The sequence below is a fragment of the Maylandia zebra genome, linkage group LG6, assembly GCF_041146795.1.
Source record: "Maylandia zebra isolate NMK-2024a linkage group LG6, Mzebra_GT3a, whole genome shotgun sequence".
Taxonomy (NCBI): domain Eukaryota; kingdom Metazoa; phylum Chordata; class Actinopteri; order Cichliformes; family Cichlidae; genus Maylandia; species Maylandia zebra.
The window spans coordinates 151447-172905 of NC_135172.1; the positions used below are offsets into that span (position 1 = coordinate 151447).

At 42.5% G+C, this 21459-nt stretch overlaps 2 protein-coding genes across 2 annotated transcripts in view; both read right to left on the reverse strand.

Annotated features, from left to right (window-relative positions):
• The window catches only part of slc43a1b (solute carrier family 43 member 1b), a 30142-nt gene extending 16689 nt beyond the window's left edge, over positions 1-13453 (reverse strand). The window contains exons 1-10 of the mRNA XM_014407288.4: positions 13325-13453; positions 11289-11447; positions 10891-11074; positions 10639-10694; positions 10366-10442; positions 4061-4153; positions 3555-3688; positions 2411-2553; positions 1542-1688; positions 981-1016 (exon numbers count right to left, since the gene is read on the reverse strand). Of these exons, the coding sequence (XP_014262774.1) occupies positions 981-1016; positions 1542-1688; positions 2411-2553; positions 3555-3688; positions 4061-4153; positions 10366-10442; positions 10639-10694; positions 10891-11074; positions 11289-11442 (1024 nt within the window). The 5' untranslated portion in view covers positions 11443-11447; positions 13325-13453. The remainder of the gene's footprint in view (positions 1-980; positions 1017-1541; positions 1689-2410; positions 2554-3554; positions 3689-4060; positions 4154-10365; positions 10443-10638; positions 10695-10890; positions 11075-11288; positions 11448-13324) is intronic.
• Positions 13454-16465: 3012 nt separating this feature from the next.
• LOC101463566 (tryptase-like) lies at positions 16466-17978 on the reverse strand. Its single transcript, XM_014407265.3, has 4 exons — positions 17970-17978; positions 17543-17783; positions 16841-16986; positions 16466-16768 (listed from the first exon to the last, which is right to left on the reverse strand). Exons 1-4 carry the CDS (start codon positions 17976-17978, stop codon positions 16466-16468), a joined length of 699 nt encoding a protein of 232 aa, XP_014262751.3.
• Positions 17979-21459: the final 3481 nt, after the last annotated feature.

A 21459-nucleotide genomic window follows, 5' to 3' on the forward strand; every position in this document is an offset into this window, starting at 1 on the left:
CTAATGTACCTGTGTTAATTCAGCTCCATATTATTGTGTGAAGTTGCACTGGGTTGGGAGTGGTTTTGTGTGTGTGTCACATTTTTGGTGAGCCAATGGCTGGAATGGGGTTGGACTAATTAGAGGCAGGTGTACTTGATTGCACTGATACACTGGTCTACTTATAGCCCACACTACAAACACTGCTGTGTCGTTTTGTCTCTCTGTGCAGGTATGTACTGTGATGAAATCAGATATGTTTGGGATGGATGGGTTTTGTCCTATGAATTCTATAGTGAAAGTGTAGTTTTGTCTCTCTGTGCAGGCCAGGGCCTATTATATGCCACAGCCTAAAGGTAGCAGAGTTGCAGAGGCTGGAGTGACCACTGGCTATATGCTTGCAGGGTGGTGGGTCTCCAAGGACAACTTCTAACCCTGTTACAGGCAACACATGGAGTGTAACTGGCCGTGTGGCATAGCTGGCTCTGGCCTTGGGACTGTGTGTTTTTATTTGATTCATAAATGGGACACTGGACTGTTTTATCTTTTATCTCTTGATATTTTTTGTCAATAAAGTATCTTTTAGAATTTTATTGACTGTCATCTTTTTGCCCACGACTGAGACGGTTGGTCAGACCTAGAATCTTTCTTTGGGTGTGTTACACTTGCATCTAGTCATAGCACAAGAACAAGAGCTCAGAGCCGATCAAAGCAGGTATTGGCCTTTTACAAAACAGCTGCAATTTTGAATTGGCCAAGAAAATTGCATTTGGTTGATCTCTAGAAAATGAATCACGAAGTTCCCATGAAATCTGAGTAACTCACTGTTCAAGGTGCTTTCTTGAAGTCGTTTGAAATTGTAAGTCTAACATGTTCCTTCCACAGAGTAAAACCAATCTGAATCTTAAGTCAGGACCCAAACAGGTCTTGGTCCTGGGTCGAGTCTCAGTGGACAGCAGTCATGTGTGTGCACCATTAGAACTGAGTGTTTTGGTTTATACCTTGTTTTTCCACCTCCTTCTGTAGCTCCTCAGAGGCTGAAAGAGACAGCAGCAGGTCAGGGATTACCAGAGACGGGTTAACAGCAATTATTCTCATTAGCCGCACACTCACTTTGGCCCTATAAACAAGTGACAAATAAAAGAAACGCTGAAACCATGTTCCCTTTGATTTGATGATTTGGCTCCAATGTGCACCTTACAAGGAAGCTCATTGCAGATCTGAGTGATTGCCTTTATGCTACGGTGAAACTATGGTAAAGCAGTCTTTTCCAGATTGCCTGCATTCATGTGGTGAGAGGGTTTACTAAATGGTTTGATGAGAATAAAAATGATGTGAATTCTGTGCCATAACCTTAACTTTCACCCAGCAGAACACTAAACACTTGATATAGAGTTTTTTTAAAAACCACATAAGGAATACCAAAACTGGAGCCTATCCCAGCTGTCATGGGGCGAGAGGCAGGGTACACCCTGGACAGGTCGCCAGTCTGTCGCAGGGCCAATGAAATAAACCATGGAGCATTTAGATTTAAAAAATAGAAAATGGACCATTATTCTTACGGTTGGGGTCGCCGTGGGTGACTAGGAACTCCATCATCTTATTCATAGCACCCATGAAGAAGATGAGCCTCAGCTGTGTCATCGCCATGGTGATAACACTCCACAGGAATATGGGAGAACACACAGAATGACAGAGCGGCACAGACGCTGAAGGAGGAGACAAAGAGAGAAAATGTATGAATGTACATTTAGCTTTTGGTTCAGCAGATACAGACCTCAGAGCCGTGCAGGTTCCAGCCAAAACTCTTTCAGTTCACTGAGAGTTCAGGTCCATCGCAGATTCTCACACAGTTCATTTTGCTGTTCATGGTAGTTTACAGTGCACACAAGTCTTTAAAGACTAGAAAGCCCACGGGTGGCTGTAGCTCTGATGGCAGAGCAGGTCAGCCACTAATCAGAAGGTCGGTGGTTCAATCCCAGGCTCCCCCCTGGCTGTATGCCAAATATCATTGGGCAAGATACTAACCCCATGTTGGCCTACTGGTGGTGGTCAGAGGGCCCGGTGGCGCCAGTGTCCGGCAGGTGTGGCTTGCCATCACCAGTGTGTGAATGTAGGGTAAAGTGCTTTGGGGTCCTCAGGGACTGAGTAAAGCACTATACTAATGCAGGCCAGTTACCATTTTCCCATCACTTTCATCACTGCAGATGCTGGACCACTGGTCTGTCAACCACTGGTCGACTCTCCCCTCGTGAACAAGACCCTGACGGTGTTTTTCTGGACTCGGGGCAACACTTAACCCTCATCAAAGGCAAGGGAGCCATAGATGACCGCTCGGACGATGGGAGCTTGATTTTTTTGAGAATAAAATCACTGAGAGTGTTGGCAGCAAGCTCAACTTAAACTAAAGCCAAAATAACAAAACAAATACCTTGGGCTGTGCTGTGGGGGTCTGTGTGCTCAGGTACTGTCTGTCTGGATCCCATTGTGTCTTCCATTGCAGTCATGTGGGTGATATTCCTGTCCCCGGTCACGCTGTCCTCTGTCACAACCCCACTTATCTTCACCCTTTTACTGTTAAGAGGAAAAAAACACACAGAATGTAATGGGAAGAGTCATAATGTGCAATTCCCACTATCTCAAAGATGTTTTAAGTTGAAGACTTTTGGAGATACTCATAAAACGTGCCCGAAACCACAGCTGACGTTACTGAATCTGTAAAACTCAGAACACATGGGAAAGGTTCATCATGAAGCCTCGTGACAGCTGACATGAGTGGGTAACATGAAGTCACAACATGAGGAGCGATTCCCTCGTCAATATCTATATTAGTCTGAAGGCAGTGATTTATAGCCTAACCGACTGCAATGACTCTGTCCTCTGAGCAGCCTGTGCACAGCTGTCCCAGGTGTTGTTGTCACTCTTCTGTTCTCTGTGTTTTGTTCATGTCTCTTTCCATTGTGAGCTTTAGTCGACTCTCAGCGCTCTCAGTTCTGCATCCTGCACTCAGGTTTTTGTGTCGTCCCTGGAGAAATCTCTCAGGGAGAATGGAATCACCCCAAACTGGTACCGCTGTGGGAATCCAGGGAGCATCCACGCTCACCACTTCATGCATAATGGACCTTCCATGTGTACGGACATGTGCAGGTGTATATGCATGTATATGTATACATATGCATATTTAAGGTGTACATGTCTATAAATAGGAATAGTAGTGGTACAATAGTTATGTCAAGCTATATAGTTGATGTCTTCCATATTTCCAACCATATCCATAGTCACATACTGTGTATGCTACCGTTGTATGTAGTGTATTATCTTACTTTTTTCATTGATTGTACTTATTTGTATTTTTGTATTTCCTTCTGATATCTGTACCTGAGCTGAGGTGACGCAAAAACTTCCCCGTTGTGGGATCAATAAAGTCTTATCTTATCTTACAGTTCAGATATGATCACTACGCTCTGTAGGAGCAATCATACTGATCACAACTGTCTCATCATGAGACTTGTGTTCTACTTTTAAACGTCTGACACAGTTTCCAGTGTTAATTTGTCTATTCTGTTAAAACTGACGTGTATCTGATGTCTTCGGGTGCAGGGAAAGATTCAGTGGGCCAGTTCAGGAAGCAGTTTAGGATCACAGTGCACGCCATTCCAGCCCAGACCCACATGATGACCCGGAAAGAGACGCCAAGGTCATAAATCACCTGGAGAGGAGGAGGAGGAGTAGGACAGAGAAGCATGAGGGAAGAGATTTCAGGGTTGAGGTGAATAAAGGAAAGGTAAAACGTGTGCATGATGCTGCAAACTTGACCTTTAGTTACTGTTAATGTGAAATCTCACGGCAGTATCCTCCCTTTTATTTCCGCCCAGTGTTGTCTCTTGTTTATTCTTCTTCCTGTTTCCTGTCCACTGTACTCTCTGTCATCAGCTTTTTGGTCCTTCTGCCCCCTTTGCTTTCTTTCATGTTCCCTACAGTTTACAACCCTTCTGCTACAGTTTAACAAGCAATATCTTTTAGCTTTCAGCCAAGAAAGGTTTTCCACCTTTCAACGAGGTGTGTGAGTGTGTGTCTGTACCTTGACACCGGGGAAGGTGACAGCTGAAGAAGCATAGGAGCCAATCATCAGGGAGAGGATGGTTGATCGAATGTTCCCAAACATGTTCGGCAGCTAGATGAGAGAGAGAAACGATCGTGCTGTCACACGGAGCAAATCTGAGTTTCTGTCCAAGGACAAAAGCTTCAGAGCTTTCAACATTTTCTCTACAGTTGTACATTTTAATAAGTGACCAGCAGGTGGCGCTCTTAAAAGCTTTGTACAAACACAGGGGAAAAAAGTCGTGCCGTGTGTGTATGTGTGTGTGTCTATGGGTTCTTACTATACTGGTGGGGACCAAAATCAGGTCCCCACGAGGAGAGCAAACCAGACGTGTGTGTGTTTGGGTGTGCGAGTGTGTGTGTGCACACGTGTGTGTCACTCTAAGTATAGACACACGTGGAACAGTGCCGCCTCATGAATGTGGCTCAGTTACACTACAGGCTGTAATACTCAGTTGAAACTTGCATCAGTTTCATATATTTGGAGGATTACATTTAATACATCATTTGTCTTAATTTATTCAAACGTTACTTATGTAGCCAAGCGGCTACACTGTAACTCTGTAGTTACATTCATTCATTAAGTGTTGCTTAAACAACAAATTAGTGTAAGAGTCAGAGAGTGGAGGGATACATGAAGTGGAAATGTGAAAATATTTTTTCTCTACAGGAAGATGTTCAGTTGGTGGTTTGGGTGTAAACTGTACAGCTCTGTAAGACAGAGCCACCGTGACAGCATGCACTGGGCTGTAATATGGTTTCAGTTGTCGTTTTGAAGCATTGGAAAGCTGGTGTCAAATCCACACAGCCGTTCATAATTTTAGTCATGACTGCATTTACTCAGAGTTCACTCTATCTATAACTCTGCACTCTGGGGTGAGCTTGGATCCAGCCAAAGGCTCATCCTTTTGCTTTTCTACTGACTAACATCATCTTATTTTAACAAGCTGCACAGTGCATGTCAGGAGAGACTTTAATCAACACGTCCTGTGTTAAGTTACTACAGCGCCTTCCAAATGATTACGCACACAGAGTTTCAAAGGATTTTATAGGTTGTAGAGAATTGAAAATGGTCATTTGTTGAATTTGCAGCATTAGTAGATCAATTTCACTGACATCAAAAGTTATTTCAATCAAAAACATCTTAACAGGTCAAGTCACACAATAACACAGGACCCCTTATTTGATAGCAGTTTTACAATTCTTGCATCCATGGAACTTGTTTTTGGAAAGCTTCTGCTTGAATGTCTTTGCAGGATGTCAGAATAGCCTCTCAGAGCTGCTGTTTGGATGTGAACAGCCTCCCACCCTCATATTCTTTTACCTGAGGATGCTCCAAAGGTTCTCAGTAGGATTGAGGTCAGGGAAGAATGGGTTCCTCTCCTTTTATGCTGATAGCAGCCAAAGATGCAGAGGTGTGCCTCGTAGCATGAGATGGTGCATTGTCTTGCATGAAGATGGTTGTGTTGCAGAAAGCACAGTTCTTCTTTTTGTACCAGGAAGAAAGTGGTCAGTCTGAAACTCTCCCCGTGATTCCAGCTCAAAAACGACTCCACTACCTTTTAGCTGACGACGCAGCCAGCCATCCACCTCTGCATCCATCTGGACCATCCAGGGTGGCGCTGCACTCATCAGTGACCAAGACTGTTTGAAAATTAGTCTTCATGTGGTTCTGGGCCCACTGCAGCCGTTTCTGCTTGTGAGCATTGGTTAGGGGTGGCTGAATAGAAGGTTTATGCACAGCTGCCGGTCTCTGGAGGATCCTACAGCTTGACGTTCGCAGGGCTCCAGAGGCACCAGCAGCTTGAAATGTCTGTTTGCAGCTTTGTAATGGCCTTTTAGCAGCTGCTCTCTGGCAGAAACCTTCATCATTGTGCCTTTATCTGCACGAACCCATGTGTGCTCTGACTCAGCCACAAATCTCTTAACATTATGGTGATCACACGTAAATTTTCGTGAAATATCTGAGGTTTTCATTACGTGTCCAAGGCGGTCAACTATTTCACGCTTTTCAGCAGAGATCATTTTTCCTTCCTAAATTGCTTGAAAATGGAGGCCTGCTTAATAATGTGGAACATCCTCCTTTAGTAGTTTTTCCTTTAATTGGGCTCACCTTGCAAACAACTGATCACAGGTGTCCGAGATTGATTTCAGTGATACAAAGAGTCCTGAGACACAATCCCATCCACGGGTTTAATTGAAAAACAACTTATTTAATCTTTATAACACTTAAACACTATTTGCATAATAATTTGGAACGTGGTGTATATTGACTATGACAGTATGAAGAAGAAGCGTCTCTGTTTTGTCTCAAAGGCTCTGCTCGTGTCGTTTCCTGTGGATCAGCGCTGTCCTGCTCTGATCTTTACACTTACACTGTTGTAGCAGCAGTGGTCATAAGCAGCTGCTGTGTGTGTTACATATTTGTATCACAGATATGAATAACACACCTTCATTTCTCACACACCTTCATTTGAAGAACAACAGAAGCTGCACTTGTGTTCACAGACCATCACTACTGGAGGTGTTTCTGAGCCCAGTCCCTGATTCAACGGCACCATCGTGCCTGTTCTTAACGCACACACATCCATCAGTTCCAGGTTCGATGGTTGTGCTCGGAGGTTTCTCCACATTCTCAGAATCCTTTGCTATCACGTACAGTTTACGATGACACAGTCTTCACAGTTTCACACTGACGGACATTATTCTGAGATATCTGAACAGTTTCTAGATGCGGGGTTATTTATCTATTTTTCACTTCTGTTACTGACCTGTGGTCAGTTAACCTGACGAGTCACTGTTCTGTTTTGACTATGTTCACATGCTAATGAGACAAATAAGAGGAAATTGTATTTCTATTGTTATACATCAGAAATTTGTGAAGCTTTTATTTTGACATGTGCATAGACAGGAACAGTGGGGAAAGCATGGCTACACCTTTGAAATATTTTGAGTTGAATCCAAAATACTCCTTCAGAAAGCAAAAGTAAGTTCAGTCAGTTCTTTGTATATTAGACAATTAGTAATGGGGTGTTTGAGACATTATTTTGTACCTTCCTTGAAGTGCAGTAGTTGTAGGTCGTAGCTTCTGAGCTAATGATACAAGTGTACACTTGCCCACTACCTGCTTATTGTTCTTTGTATTAATATCAGATTGTATATCTACAGGATGCTTATCTTGAAGTCTCCTATGTTAGTGGCTAAATACACTTACCTGCTGATTGTATGACAATCATTAAGAGTTTAGTTTTATGTGTTTCTAGTTTCACTCCAGTTCAATGATGTCAGTTCAACACTATGTTCGAGGAGCAAGTACGCTCACCTCCCTGGCTCTTGAGTTTGGCTGGCTGTTCACGCTCAGGGAGTTCAACACATAGAGAGAGCAGTACAGTCACCGTGTTTTCCTCTAACTGTTTCTTTTTAGTATCGTTTACCTTTTTGGCCTTTTGTTGCTCCCATTAATCAAAACAAGCCATTTTTTTAAAATCAAATGATACAATGTCTCAGTTTAAATATTTAAAATCATTTTTATGTTATACTGTGGAAACAAAACATGGCTTTGTCAGAGTTACAAACCATTGAGTTCTGTTTTTATTTACGTTGCGTCTTAACTTCTTTTTTGAATTGGGGTTGTAACTATGGTGTCACAAGTGTTCACGCTGAAGGTGTCATGAGAAACACTCTTTGTTTACATAAATGAAATGAAATGAAACCGATAATATCGGAGAATTCAGCTATAGCATGCAACAGGCCGTCAGTTTCTTTGTTTGTACATTGCCCTCATTTGCCCCAGTGTAAATATCACTGGGTTTTATTTGTCTGTCTACAGCCTCAGGTTCAGCTGAAGTCATGCCTTCCCAGAGTAATGTTCCCATGTTGTAGGTTTGCCTTGGCTCTCCATTCTTATCAGCCCTCCCCTCTTTTCCATCGCTGTGTTGCCTCTGTGCACACACAGCTTATAAAGCATAAGCATGAAGTTCCAACCACAAATATCACAACACCAGCTGCAGGTCAGTTCCACAGAATGACACCAGTGGGTCTTTTTGTGTTAATTCATTGCAAATTAACATGAAGCACAAGCCCGTAGCTACATAAATCCGATAACTAGACAAGAATGTTAATATTGATGCATATGCATATGTATATACAGTATATGTATGGTATGGTATACATATCTATCTATCTATAAAATGAAAATGCAAAAAGAGTCATTGTTGTTTCACAGTAACATGCTGCAGCCACTCTGGATCGTGGCCGGCTGGTTTCTTAAATTTCTGCTGAATATTCAGTTTTACATAAACTAGCACACACTTGGTTTCATGTCTGATTTATTCCTTTTCTATTCTGGCTGAGCACTCAAAGTGTTTTACTGCAAGCCACCCGGCACGTTACTTCATGTCTTCTGGTGCTGTTTCTGACTGTTTCTGACTGTTTCTAACTCGCTCACATCATCACTGGATTTGTGGACAGGACACTTTGACATGTGGATGCTGGAAGAGCTGGGAACCAGTTATTATACGGCAGCTTTATCAAAGCTAAACAAGTGTTACTGACTATATATATCAGGTACTTATGTAAGAGCCCCCCCCCCCCCCCCCCCCCCCCCCCCCCACACACACACACACACCATTGTGTCTCAATAACTTCAGCCAGCATTACCCATATGGAAAAGATATATATAAATCTTATAAAGTTATTATCTCTCTTGTATGAAACTTGTATGAAAAGCATACAAGAGTGAAAACACATATAAGATCCCTTAAAAAATTATATAATGAAACTTGTATGTTTTGTATACTTACTAAAAACATATATGATTTACTCATGAAAGTGGCCACTTTCATGAGTAAATCATATATGTTTTTACGATTTCTTTTCCATATGGGCACACTTGGAACATTCACTTAGACACTGTTTTTAACCCTAAGATATCGGCTTGTTGCCCCACCTGACCTGAACCCTTAACAAACAATACACTCACCTACACACACCCACTCAGGCTCATGTTATTTTAGGTCTGTAGGAGAGAGACCAATGGAGTGAGGGGCTGACAGGGGCGTGGGAGGGTGTGTTGACCAGCCAGCTTTGTGATTGGTTGAAGGACTGCTGCTGAATTTAGAACAAGTTCTTGAAAACACACACACTCTAAGTATGTTCTGCATCTGACTGTGTGGACAGGTGGTTGGAGTTTGGACCTGGGGCAGATGGAAACGTAGGGATATGGGGCAGTCTGATGCCCAGCAGTGTATATATTGCATCATACTGCGAACTTTGTTCCATGTGCAAGTCTCTGCTTCCCATCACTGCTGAGTGAACTTGTTATAACTGACTTTAACTCGATTGACCCCTCGTGATAAATGTTTCTGGTGCCTCCATTCCGGCTGCAAAAAACTGAATATGCCATTTACCATAGACTTCTGCAGTCGCAGCTATCGCCATCTGGTGGTTGCAAGATAGAATGCAGATGCAAGGCACTTCATCAACACATCAACATAAACACAAAGCCTTATGTTTGTGTTCTGTGAAATCAGCAGCTGTGCGTTCATACTCATCTCTCTCTCTACCACACAGACCAGCACAGCGACTGCATCACTCTTTGTACAGTATGTCCACTCACAACACTGTGAACAACACTGTGAACAACACTGAGAGGCACGTGACACAAACTGAACGTCAAATTAGTTCCCCCGAAAGGTCGTGTTTGGTTGTCACTGATGGTAACTTACTCATCCCCAGAGGTTTGAAATGCCAGAAAAGGCAGTGTGAGTGTGTGTGTCTGTGTGTATGAGTGTGTGTGAGTGTGTGTGTCTGTGTGTATGAGTGTGTGTGAGTGTGTGTGTCTGTGTGTATGAGTGTGTGTGTGTCTGTGTGTGTATCTGTGTGTGTGTGAGTGTGTGTGTCTGTGTGTATGAGTGTGTGTGAGTGTGTGTGTCTGTGTGTATGAGTGTGTGTGTGTCTGTGTGTGTATCTGTGTGTGTGTGAGTGTGTGTGTCTGTGTGTGTGAGTGTGTGTGTATGAGTGTGTGTGTGTGAGTGTGTCTGTGTGTATGAGTGCGTGTGTGTGAGTGTGTCTGTGTGTGTATCTGTGTGTGTGTGTATGAGTGTGTGTGTATCTGTGTGTGTATCTGTGTGTGAGTGAGTGTGTGTGTATGAGTGTGTGTGTATCTGTGTGTGTATCTGTGTGTGTATGAGTGTGTGTGTATGAGTGTGTGTGAGTGAGTGTGTGTGTATGAGTGTGTCTGTGTGTCTGTGTGTGTGTGTGTGCGTGTGTGAGTGGAAATCGTACTGTGAGTGAAGTGAAGGTCAGGCAGATTCCTCCAAAACCATTCAAGGACACAGCCAGGAAGATGAGGCCCGACAGGACTGATGGACCAAACGAGAAATACCTTCAGCTGTGATGAAACCAAGTGTCACTTCCTGTCTACTTTCCCTGACCAGAGGTGGACGTTGTAAACATGTGGCAGTGTTATATCATAATGAGGAGGGAGGGTGGCATACTAAAACTACAAATATGTCTCTGCTAGAGTTTGCCTTTGTGTGTGCTGACGTGTTTCCTCACCTTCAGGGTCATACGCAGCAGCAGCTATTATGGCGCAGGAGGCTGCGAAACATGAACTGAAATACATAAAGACACAGACGTCTGAGTACCTCACATTTCACTCTATTTGACACTAAATCAGGCATCCCTGCCAAGCTGCTCAGCCCAACAGTTAAACTCACACGTGATGATGCAATCAGCCCTCAAACCTTTTCACTCAGAACATGAACTAAAGTTTAAAGTGTCTTTGATTGGTTCATTTAGCTGTCATACCTGCCAATGAGTCTCAGTGGTCGTGGCCCATATTTGTCCATCAAGATCCCCAGGGGTAATGTGGCTGCGCTCAAGAGGAAGGATCCGATGGTGAAGCCGAGATTCAGTATCTCCTCTTGTTCCACACAACTCTTCCAATCGTTGCCCTGCATGAAAGTCGCATTCGTGTCCGCAGTCTCGTTTCCTGGGACGGGTCATAGAAGAAGCAAATCAGGACGACCAAATAAAGACCCCGAGAAACTGCTTCAGCTACCGAAAGCACCTCGTGCCACAATATCCTCATTTCTAGCAAGGTTAAATACTGCAAGGCTAAAGTGAAAGAGGCGCCTGCTTGTGGATGATTCCTGCAGTGCATTGTTTCTTTTAATGAAACAGACGTCATTTTACAGCGGTCTTACCAGGGCAAAGGTGAGAATAGAAGCCTTCCTTCTTCAGCATGATGAGCAGCGAGGCCCAGCCCAGCAGCACAGCAGAGAACAGCAGGTTCTCTACGATGGCTGTGATGGCCATCCACCACCTCCTCCTGTATGCCTGTGACAAGCTGGGAGCCATGACGGCTGGAGATACAGGGAAGACGTGAGTGTGATTCCCTGTCTCTCCTGCACAGTGTCCCCAAACACAGCACTGGACTTTTTCAGATCACTGCTTAAATCAACTTCTCTGGCAAAACAAGTCATTAACCCAGAGTCTATATGTAATAGATTACAAGTGGGCAAGTTATTTACTTGGAGGTCTTTGTTTGTTTTACGTTTCTTTGTCAGTGTCAGACACAACGCAGGAACACATCTGTTACATATACATGAACCTAAACTTGTGGAGTTCTTGCAATGCTCTTTGTTGGACTTGATTCATGCAAAGCTATAAGAGTAGCTTTGCATGAATTACAGCTGAATGTGAGACACCCAGCGCGACTTGGCGCGACATCGCCCTTTGTTTGGTGAAGTCTTGTCGTGTTACCTTTTTAAACCGTGAGGAATCTTGATTATGAGTCAGTCACTAGTTACAAGTCGTCCCGCCTCCATCTGGACTCCTGTGCACCATCGTCAGTGTGGAAACAATAAACTCCTTTCACACTGCAGAGCTGCAGTTTGTGCTCTTCATCAGCCAATGAAACACAGGACAGCGCTAGCTTAAATATAGGTCACGTGACCACCACCAGTGACTGCATTTAATTACTCTTATTTCCTTTTGTCTTTTTTCCTCATGTCAAGGCGATGTGTATTACTTGTAGCTTTCTCAGCTGTTTGTGCTTCATAAGATGTTGTTTTCATTGGTTATTCCTGCTGTTGGTCATGGTCCTGTGACCTGTGACAGGTGATGACGAGCACGTGGGCCTGAAACATCAAGCACTAAACAAACTGGGAGTTCTGCAGTGTGCGAGCTGTTGGTGGTGGTCAGTTCCACGTGGTAGTGAGGACGTGCGAGGATGCTTTCCTGTTTGAGGGTCACTATATTTATGTTATTATTTTAAAAAAGCAGGTGGAGCTTCACCTTAGAGCTGTCACAAAAGGAATTATTGAGGGGGTAGGAAGGAGGAGGAGTTTGACCTCATATGACCCACAGTAGGAGCTATCGGGTGTCATCACGTTAGAGGGCATTACGCTGACTTTAACTTCATAGAGACTGACCCTGGGACTAACGTTAACCCTGACAACAGTGCCAGTAATGATGTAGGTCTGTCCATGTGTCAACATCTGCAAATAAGAGATCAGATCTTTATGAAGTCACAGTGTGGGCATATCCCTGATGTGGTCATATTAGCACACTGCTGTTCAAACCTTATGTTTTTGAGGGGCAGCCAATCAGAAGAAAGGGGTCCTTAAAAGAGACGAAGGGCTAAAACAGCATTTTTCAGACAGATGATGACCTGCAGAGCTACTTTAATGTGCAAGAATTAGACTGCGTGACTGGAAAAGAGCAAAAATAAGCTAACTAGATGTGACGTGGCAGAACGGTGGTGCGTTGTTTGAATTGTTTCCTCACATGAAGACGATTCCTGGCAGCCTGTCTGCGTGGGGTTTGCATGGTCCCAGTGTGCCTGTGAAGTACTCTAGCTTGTACACTGGTTAGCGTGGTACTTAAAGGACCTTGAGTGGTCAGTAAGACGAGCCCAGCATTAAATAACTGCCATGCTTTTGGAAATGAATGAGTAACTTGGTGCTGTGTCCACTGTGGTCTCCACTCGATGTGATGTTTCTGATCACTATGTTTCTTTTAATGCTGTTAGCCTGCTTTCATGTTTCAAAGACCTTTCTGATTGGCCAACAAAAATCTCTTTACTGTCAGCAGTTTTAAAATGCGGACACAGAGAGGACACGTGGGAACGACTGAACAATATTAATAGTTACAAACAAAGACGTGGTCCACATTCATCAAGCACGACCTCCACTGCACGTGGCAGCGTGAGGTGAAAACACACCTTAGAATGACTTACTTTACAAGCTGCTCTCCACCTGCAGTTGATCTGTTTCACACTTCTGCTCTGCTCCTCCTCTTCCCGACAGGAGAACGTTCAAACTCTCACGATGTTCGTCCCACTGTGCCGGCAGTATGTGGTGGCACATGTGTGAGCTCACATGGACTCTTTCTCTCTCTATAAATGGAGCTCAAGTCTCACCCACCCTCCTCCCTGACCTTAACACAGCACACACTTTTGGGCTTGCTCGGTCAGCTCGGCCATGATTTGTGGTTTGATCTGAATGAAGGCAGATAAAGTCTGCTGTCTATCAGCTGATGCATTTTTACACTTTCAGTGAAATTCTTACTCATTAAAAACGATCAGGGCTTCAGATTTGACAGTTTCACTCTGATCTCAGTACAGGGCGTACTGGCAGCTTACTCACTGGACCCACCTTGTGGTGAACTATAACACTGTTGAAATCTGACACCTGTGAGGGAACCACAGAAGTCGTCAACCAAGATTAATGTGAGGCGTTTGCATTCATCACACCTTCATCTTATGTATTCAGAACAGTGCCCACATGTTTCCTGCTCCAAGTCAGGTGGCTTTATTGTCATTGCAGCCATGTGCAGAGGTACAGTACACAGTGAAAGGAGACAACGTTCCTCCAAGACTGTGGTGCTACGACAGAACGATGCAGACTCACAACAGTGCAAAAGACTAAGCATTGTACAAAAAGTAGCTCTGTGTGTGTGTGTGTGTGTGTGTGTGTGTGTGTGTGCGTGTGTGTGTGTGTGTGTGTGTGTGTGTGTGCGTGTGTGTGTGTGCGTGTGTGTGCGTGTGTGTGCGTGTGTGTGCGTGTGTGTGTGTGCGTGTGTGTGTGTGTGTGTGTGTGTGTGCGTGTGTGCGTGTGTGTGCGTGTGTGTGTGTGCGTGTGTGTGTGTGCGTGTGTGTGTGTGTGTGTGCGCGCGGGGTTGTTTTGGACACTGGTTCTCATGAAACACTGTAATGCTGGACACTCTGGTGACAGTGGCAGAGAAAAGGACATTAAAGAAACTGATGGACATTATGGACAATGCTGGGCATCCTCTGCACACGGCCATTAACAACCAGAAGAGTCTGTTCAGTGACAGGTTGCTTCTCCCAAAGACAAGAACTAACAGACTTAAAAACTCCTTTGTCCCACACGCCATCAGACTGTTTAACTCCTCTCTGGAGGGGAGAGGGAGGGGAAACAGGAGGACAAAGGAGGGGGGAACAACTAAGCTGTAGTGCCTCTTCACCTCACTGTACAATACCTTGTGCAATACTTTTGTAAATAGTCAACAGTGCAATAGACTCAATACTTGAAATGTGCAATTCACTTGTATTTTTATTTTTATTCCTATTTATTCTATTTATCCCCTTTGTATATTTTATTTATATTTGTCTCTGTATTTATATATGTGTGTGTGTGTATTATATATATATATATAATATTCTGTAACTCTGTAACTTCTGTCGGTGCTGTGCTTTTTTGGAAATCGAATTTCCCAGAGGAACCCACCCGAGGGATTAATAAAGTTCTATCTAAATCTAAATCTAATGGTAACATTATGTAATAGATGCTGTACTCCAGGAAACATTCACATAAATATTTGTTTCCTGGAACAATGCTTCCATGTCTGACACCAAACTGGATCTACCAGTGAGTAACAACACTTATTATTGTAAGACATAAACCCTACAATATTACAGAGAATCCCCAACAATCACATGACCCCCTTTCAGCTAGTACTTGGAGAAAGTAGGAAGGAAAAACTCCCTTTTAATAGGAAGAAACCCCTGGGAGAAGCGGGCTCAGGGAGGGGCGGGGCCATCTGCTGTGAATGAGGGGAGGAAGACAGACGAAGACAGGCTGTGGAAGAGAGTCGGAGATTAATAATAACTAATAATTGAATGCAGAGAGATGGATGAACACATTGTTCGTACGATGGTCTTTCGTTCGGTGCATTTCAAGGTCCTGCACCCATCCGTCGGTAAACTGTACCTGGGCTTGTTGCAGTGACCTGAAGTTACTAAACTTCATGAGTGTATGCGCTCACTCCAAGAACCGTATGATTATAAATCTGAGCGTGGTGAAAGTTGGGCAGCACATGTTTTGTCCACTCTGTGCGCTCGTACGGGTCTGACCCTTTCACTCCTTTGATTTTTTCCTCGTATCTTTTCTTTGACTTTTCATCAAGTCTGTCTTTGTACGGTCCGGCATTGTTCTCCTTCGTTTTGTACATTCCTTTTTTGGGGGGCAAAGAAAAAGCAAGAAGGTATTGGAACCGGAGAATGAACGTTTTGCGGTGCAGCAAATGCTTGCGTTTGATGCATTGCTTTGATTGTTTTGCCACGAGTACCCAACATGCAATGTGCGAAAGTCACGTGGTCTGTCAATCTCTATACAAACATGCAATAAAACCATAAAAAACACTGTATGTTATCAAAAGATCAAAAATGATGAAACACAGCAACCCAAGCAAGATGATTAAAAACACTGGTTAAACCTGTCCAGTCCATCCCGTGACACATAGTATGGTCTCTGTTAAAGTGCGTACACTGTTCACTATTATAGTCTGTTCAGAGCGCTACGCTTCCACTACTGTAGATCTGTTTACCTCACACTGCTACATCTGTATATATGTAGCACATCTGTATATTTGTTCATAGTACACCTGTATATCTGCCCATCTGTACAGCAATACAGATCATCTGTATATCTGTGCATATGTATAAACAGAACATCTGTGTATATCTGTATCTTTGCTCTCTGTACAGTAACATAAACATCTGTATACTTGACTTATTTGTACGTAATGTGTTCACAGCTATTCCCACCTTTTATGCTACCCTTATCTGTATATAATCTGCTCCTATTGCACTTACTGCTCTTGCACTTCTGATTAGATGCAAACTGTATTTCGTTACCCTGTGTTTATACATGTGTAAGGACAATAAAGTTGAATCCAAATCATAACACAGTTAAAGGTGAGCCTTCAGTCAGGGTGTTTGTGGCACTTTGTTGAATTAAAAAAAACCTGTTTTATCTCTCTCTAAAGTTACAGCTGAGTTTGCACACAGTGGCTGTGTGTGAATAAGCAATAAGTGATCTGACTGCTGTTTGCATCCAGAGGAGCCCCCTGCTGGTCAGCAGAGACAAAAGGCGAGGCTGAGGAGATGGAAGAAGACAAAGATGAAGGAGTGAGCAGGACGACCCTCGCTGCTATTCGGGCAGGTGACATTGAGGTCACTGTTGGTCCCAGTGGACGTGAACGTCATGAAGCCCAGCTGGTTGGAGGAAATCCGGCTGTTGATCCAGGTCTGGTACTGGGATACTCTGGTGTAGACTCCTGGAAAATTCGGCTCAGCACAACCTTCCCCAAAACTGACGATTCCCGCCTGAATCCAGCGACCGTTCTGCTTGCTCACCGTTGGACCTCCTGAATCCTCCTTTGAGAGCAAAGCTGAGGAGAGGAAACTGTAGAAGGTGAAAATGTGCCAAACACAGGAAACAGCGATCACCTGACAGGAGTCCTTTCCTCCTGTATGTAGCCCGGCACAGATCATGTTGTCAGTGATGTTTCCCACTCCATAGTCACAGTTACACTGTCTGTTTCCTACAACAGGAACCTCCACCTCCATGAGGTTTTGTAGAGAAGGAAGGGACACTGAAGGGGTAAAATAAATATATCAGTTTGTAATAAATGATGTGAGTGATTAAATGCACCTTCAAGCAAAATGATGGCTCCACCAAATGTAAAGTGCAGTCATGTGTGCAAAGATGGAGACATGTGTTTGTCTGCTGGGTTTATAGCTCCCTGCAGAACACAGTCGCCTGGTTAACTTGTGTAGTGTAATGACCTCACTTCACCTCATTGTTTTAGAAGAAGCACAACAGCTGCTGGTTTTAAACGTGCTAAAAAAATAAACGTAACTTCACACAGACATTAGATGGACGTCAACATGTAGTACTGTCTAATACCACTTGGGGGCAGTGTCAGCTACACAGAAAGTATACTTTCTTTCAACCAGGGATCTTTGTGACTCGGTGCAGATTCAGTACTTCCAGACTGGTTAATTCACATAATGATTCTTTCTTGTTTTGAACTCTCGACAGATTTAACCTCATGGAAACATTTTATTGCTCTAAATATTTCTGAGACAGCACACTTGTTTCCTGCATTATAGTCAAATTTCTCTGAAACAGTCAGATGTCTTTATGACCTCCACTCCCTATATCGGCCCAGCCGGTGACCCAGCTGTTAACACCGCTGTAGAAGGTGCTGCTTGAAGCTGCCAGGCAGACGGGAGAAACGTAGTTGGTGAAAGCCACCGGTGAGGAGAGCTGCAGGAGGCAGATGTCGTTGTCATTGGTATCAGAGTTGTAGTTTGGATGGATGATGATCTGTGTCACTGTCTTAGACGCTGACGGCCCAGATTCACAGTCAGGCCACTCAGTTTGGTGCTGAGATCATCATGAGACACAAACAGTACACAGTTATTCTGATTGTTATCTTTGCTATATTTTCAAAAATATATAATAATCTCAAAAGTAATGCCTTGGAGTAGAAAATAGTAATACCTTATTAAAATTTAAAACTAAAGTACAGTATTTGAATGTGTGTATTGTGTCTACTGTTTGTTAACTCACCATATTCATAATGGGTTTGCGGGGTTAGGGGTGTGTGTGTGTGTGCCCCCCCCCCCCGTACCCCTACCTAAATATTTATGCCATTTACACCATCAAACTTAGATAGCTAAGGATGAAGAAACTTTTGTTCTTTAAAGAACCATTTGTAATAGCTGAAGAACCATAGCATTTACAGAGAGTAAATGGGACAATGAAGAAGGAGGATTACCTTCACATTCTTCAACATAAACTAAAATCATCAGCACGAAGGTTGGGTCTTGGGCGCAGTTGGGTATTCCAACAGGACAATGACCCCAAACAGACATCAAAAGTGGTAAAGGAATGGCTAAGTCAGGCTAGAATAAAGGTTTTAGAATGGCCTTCCCAAAGTCCTGACTTAAACCCCATTGAAAACATGTGGACAATGCTGAAGAAACAAGTCCATGTCAGAAAGCCATCAAATTTAACTGAACTGCACCAATTCTGTCAAGAGGAGTGGTCAAAGATTCAACCAGAAGCTTGCCAGAAGCTTGTAGATGGCTACCAAAAGCGCCTAATTGAAGTGAAAATGGCTAAAGGACATGTAACCAAATATTAGCACTGCTGTATGTATATTTTTGACCCAGCAGATGTGATCACTTTTTTCTGTTAACCCATAATAAAGTCATAAAAGAACCAAACTTCATGAATGTTTTTTGTGACAAAGAAGTATCTGTTCCAATCACTCTATCAGAGAAAAATCAGAGTTTTAGAAATAACAGGACACTCGGTAGAGCCATTATATTATATTCTTTACAAGTGTATGTAAACCTTTGACCACAACTGTATCTTTGTTTTGTTTTTAAAAAAAAATCAGATTGTGTGAAATATTGTTAATGTCATTCCAATAGCATTATTCTGACATAGGCTATGTGAATCTACTTAACATCAAGACTTTATGTAAGCAGTTAGTATAGTGTGATAATCGAGGGTCATTAGTGCTTTGTTAAGTTGGGACACATTTTTTACAAAATGGGCTGGGAGTGAACAATGTGTAAATTCGAAACCTCTGCAAAAACAGGGTTGCTAAAACATTAGAGATTACACCACGGTTATGGTGGGGAAGTCTCCCTTGTCTTCACCAAGATTGTTTTTGTTCCCTCAAAATTTGGGGTAGCCTTAGATCACTTCTATCCTCTTTAAATAATGTATTACAGCATTCATTAATGCAGTATAGCTAATAGTCTGCAAGGCTTAATTCTTGTGTTTGTGTGGTCGACAGATAAAGGAGGCGTTCAAGAGAATAACCACTGTAAGCCTTGAATGGCTACACTTGACCATTGCACCCCAAAACTGATGGATGTCATTTTATCAAGGGGAGGAGCTAAAGGAGTGAGAATCAGGCAGATCAAGGACATGCTTCTTGAGGTAGGACAACTCTTTAGACTTTGGGTATCTTTGAAATGCACTTTGTTGGCAGTCACCCATGTAGTTTATACGCATACTTTATTTTTTCTTAAATAGCACAATACAATCGAAACACACAGAGAAGTAGCCATCTGCTGCCTTATCACTTTCCTTGGAGAGAAGGACGAGGGCCTGTTCATGGAGTTTGGTGTAAGTAATCCAGCATTTTGTGTGTGTGTGTGTGTGTGTGTGTGCGTGTGTGTGTGTGTGTGTGTGTGTGTTTTCCATTGATCATCTGAATTCATTAAGATTCAGTAAGTATAAAAGTCTAATCTATAATTCACTAACCTATTTTTTTTAAAAATTTGCTTTACAAGGACACCGAAGAACTTAAGGCAGGTGATGAAAACTGCCATCATCAGTGACCGGTACACCCCTGGATCTAACCATAAGACTGCAACCATTGTGGTGGAGGAAACAAAAATCATGGAGGGCCAGAATTTCCCAAGGTGCTGTGTTTTGCTCATGGGCATAATATATGCTCTCAATCTGAGCTAATGCAAGGATCTGAAATATACTTTTGAAGTTGTTCAGAAGCTGTTCCTTGACCTTGATGGAACCATCATTATGTTAAAGATGTTGACTCTGTTTCAAAGATTGTTAACTGTTTTGAATCCTGTATGTGTAAAATTGATCTTAAAGGTGTTTGCTGCATTGTGTCATAGAAAGATGCAAGATCTTGTAAAGTTTGGTAGGCATTGAAAGTTAACATTTACTGAACACTTGCATGGAAGTATTACTGCAACAAAATGTTTTCTAAGTAGATTTTTTACCAATTGAACACATTTGTTTCTGTGGTGTTAAATACATAAAGGCATATTCTATAACTTGGCTGTGATGGTATAAATCTAAATTTCTGGTTTATTTTCACTTTTTAAGTACAAAGTGTTGAAATGCCTACTGTTAAAAAATAAAAAAGTTATTTGATAAAAAAAATGTTGAATGAATTCCTTTCTTAAAAGCTATTACAATAAAAAAATGAGAGAAAGCTAAAATGATGATAATAATGATGAAAATCAGCAACTTAATATTTTAAATAATGAACTTTAAAAAATTGTTTTTGTAATTGCTGTAATTAATTACATAACATTTAAAAATCATTTCAAATAATGTGGAAAAAGTAATTGGAGGAACATAATTTTTATGAGTAAACAACTTAAAAATATGTTTTTAAGCTACCAAATATTACCTAAATGGTAATTAAAATCACCTTTGATTATGGAGGATAATTTAATTCCCGTAACTCAATATAGTTTGTTGGTTCAATCTAATTTCAACATAAGTTATCATAACTCAAAAAGAGTAATGGAAACTGTTGCGTTCATTTTTTTTGTTGAGCTTAAACAATAGTTTTTAGAGTGATATCTCTACTTTCAAGATTAGGCTTCAAACTTTCCTTTTTGCTAAAGCATATAGTTAGGGCTGGACCAGGTGACCCTGAATCCTCCCTTAGTTATGCTGCAATAGACGTAGGCTGCCGGGGATTCCCATGATGCATTGAGTTTTTCCTTTCCAGTCACCTTTCTCACTCACTATGTGTTAACAGACCTCTCTGCATTGAATCATATCTGTTATTAACCTCTGTCTCTCTTCCACAGCATGTCTTTATCCTGTCTTCCTTCTCTCACCCCAAACAGTCGCAGCAGATGGCCCCGCCCCTCCCTGAGCCTGGTTCTGCTGGAGGTTTCTTCCTGTTAAAAAGGAGTTTTTCCTTCCCACTGTCGCCAAAGTGCTTGCTCATAGGGGGTCATATGATTGTTGGGTTTTTCTCTGTATCTATGAGGCGCCTTGAGGCGACTGTTGTTGTGATTTGGCGCTATATAAATAAAATTGAATTGAATTATGAAACTATGTGGTTATGGCGTGCCATGAATGACCTGCCTGCATCTTACACCCTGCTGAACTCTAGATTCTGTCAGTGTGCTTAAAGCTTCTTCATGTGCTGCTATCAGTGCTTCTGTGTGTTTTTAGTCCAGCTCTATCTAAACGTGCACACACACAAACACACACACAAACACTTTACCCTAACATTTTAGTGATGGTCAAGCAGAAGGCTGACAGTAAT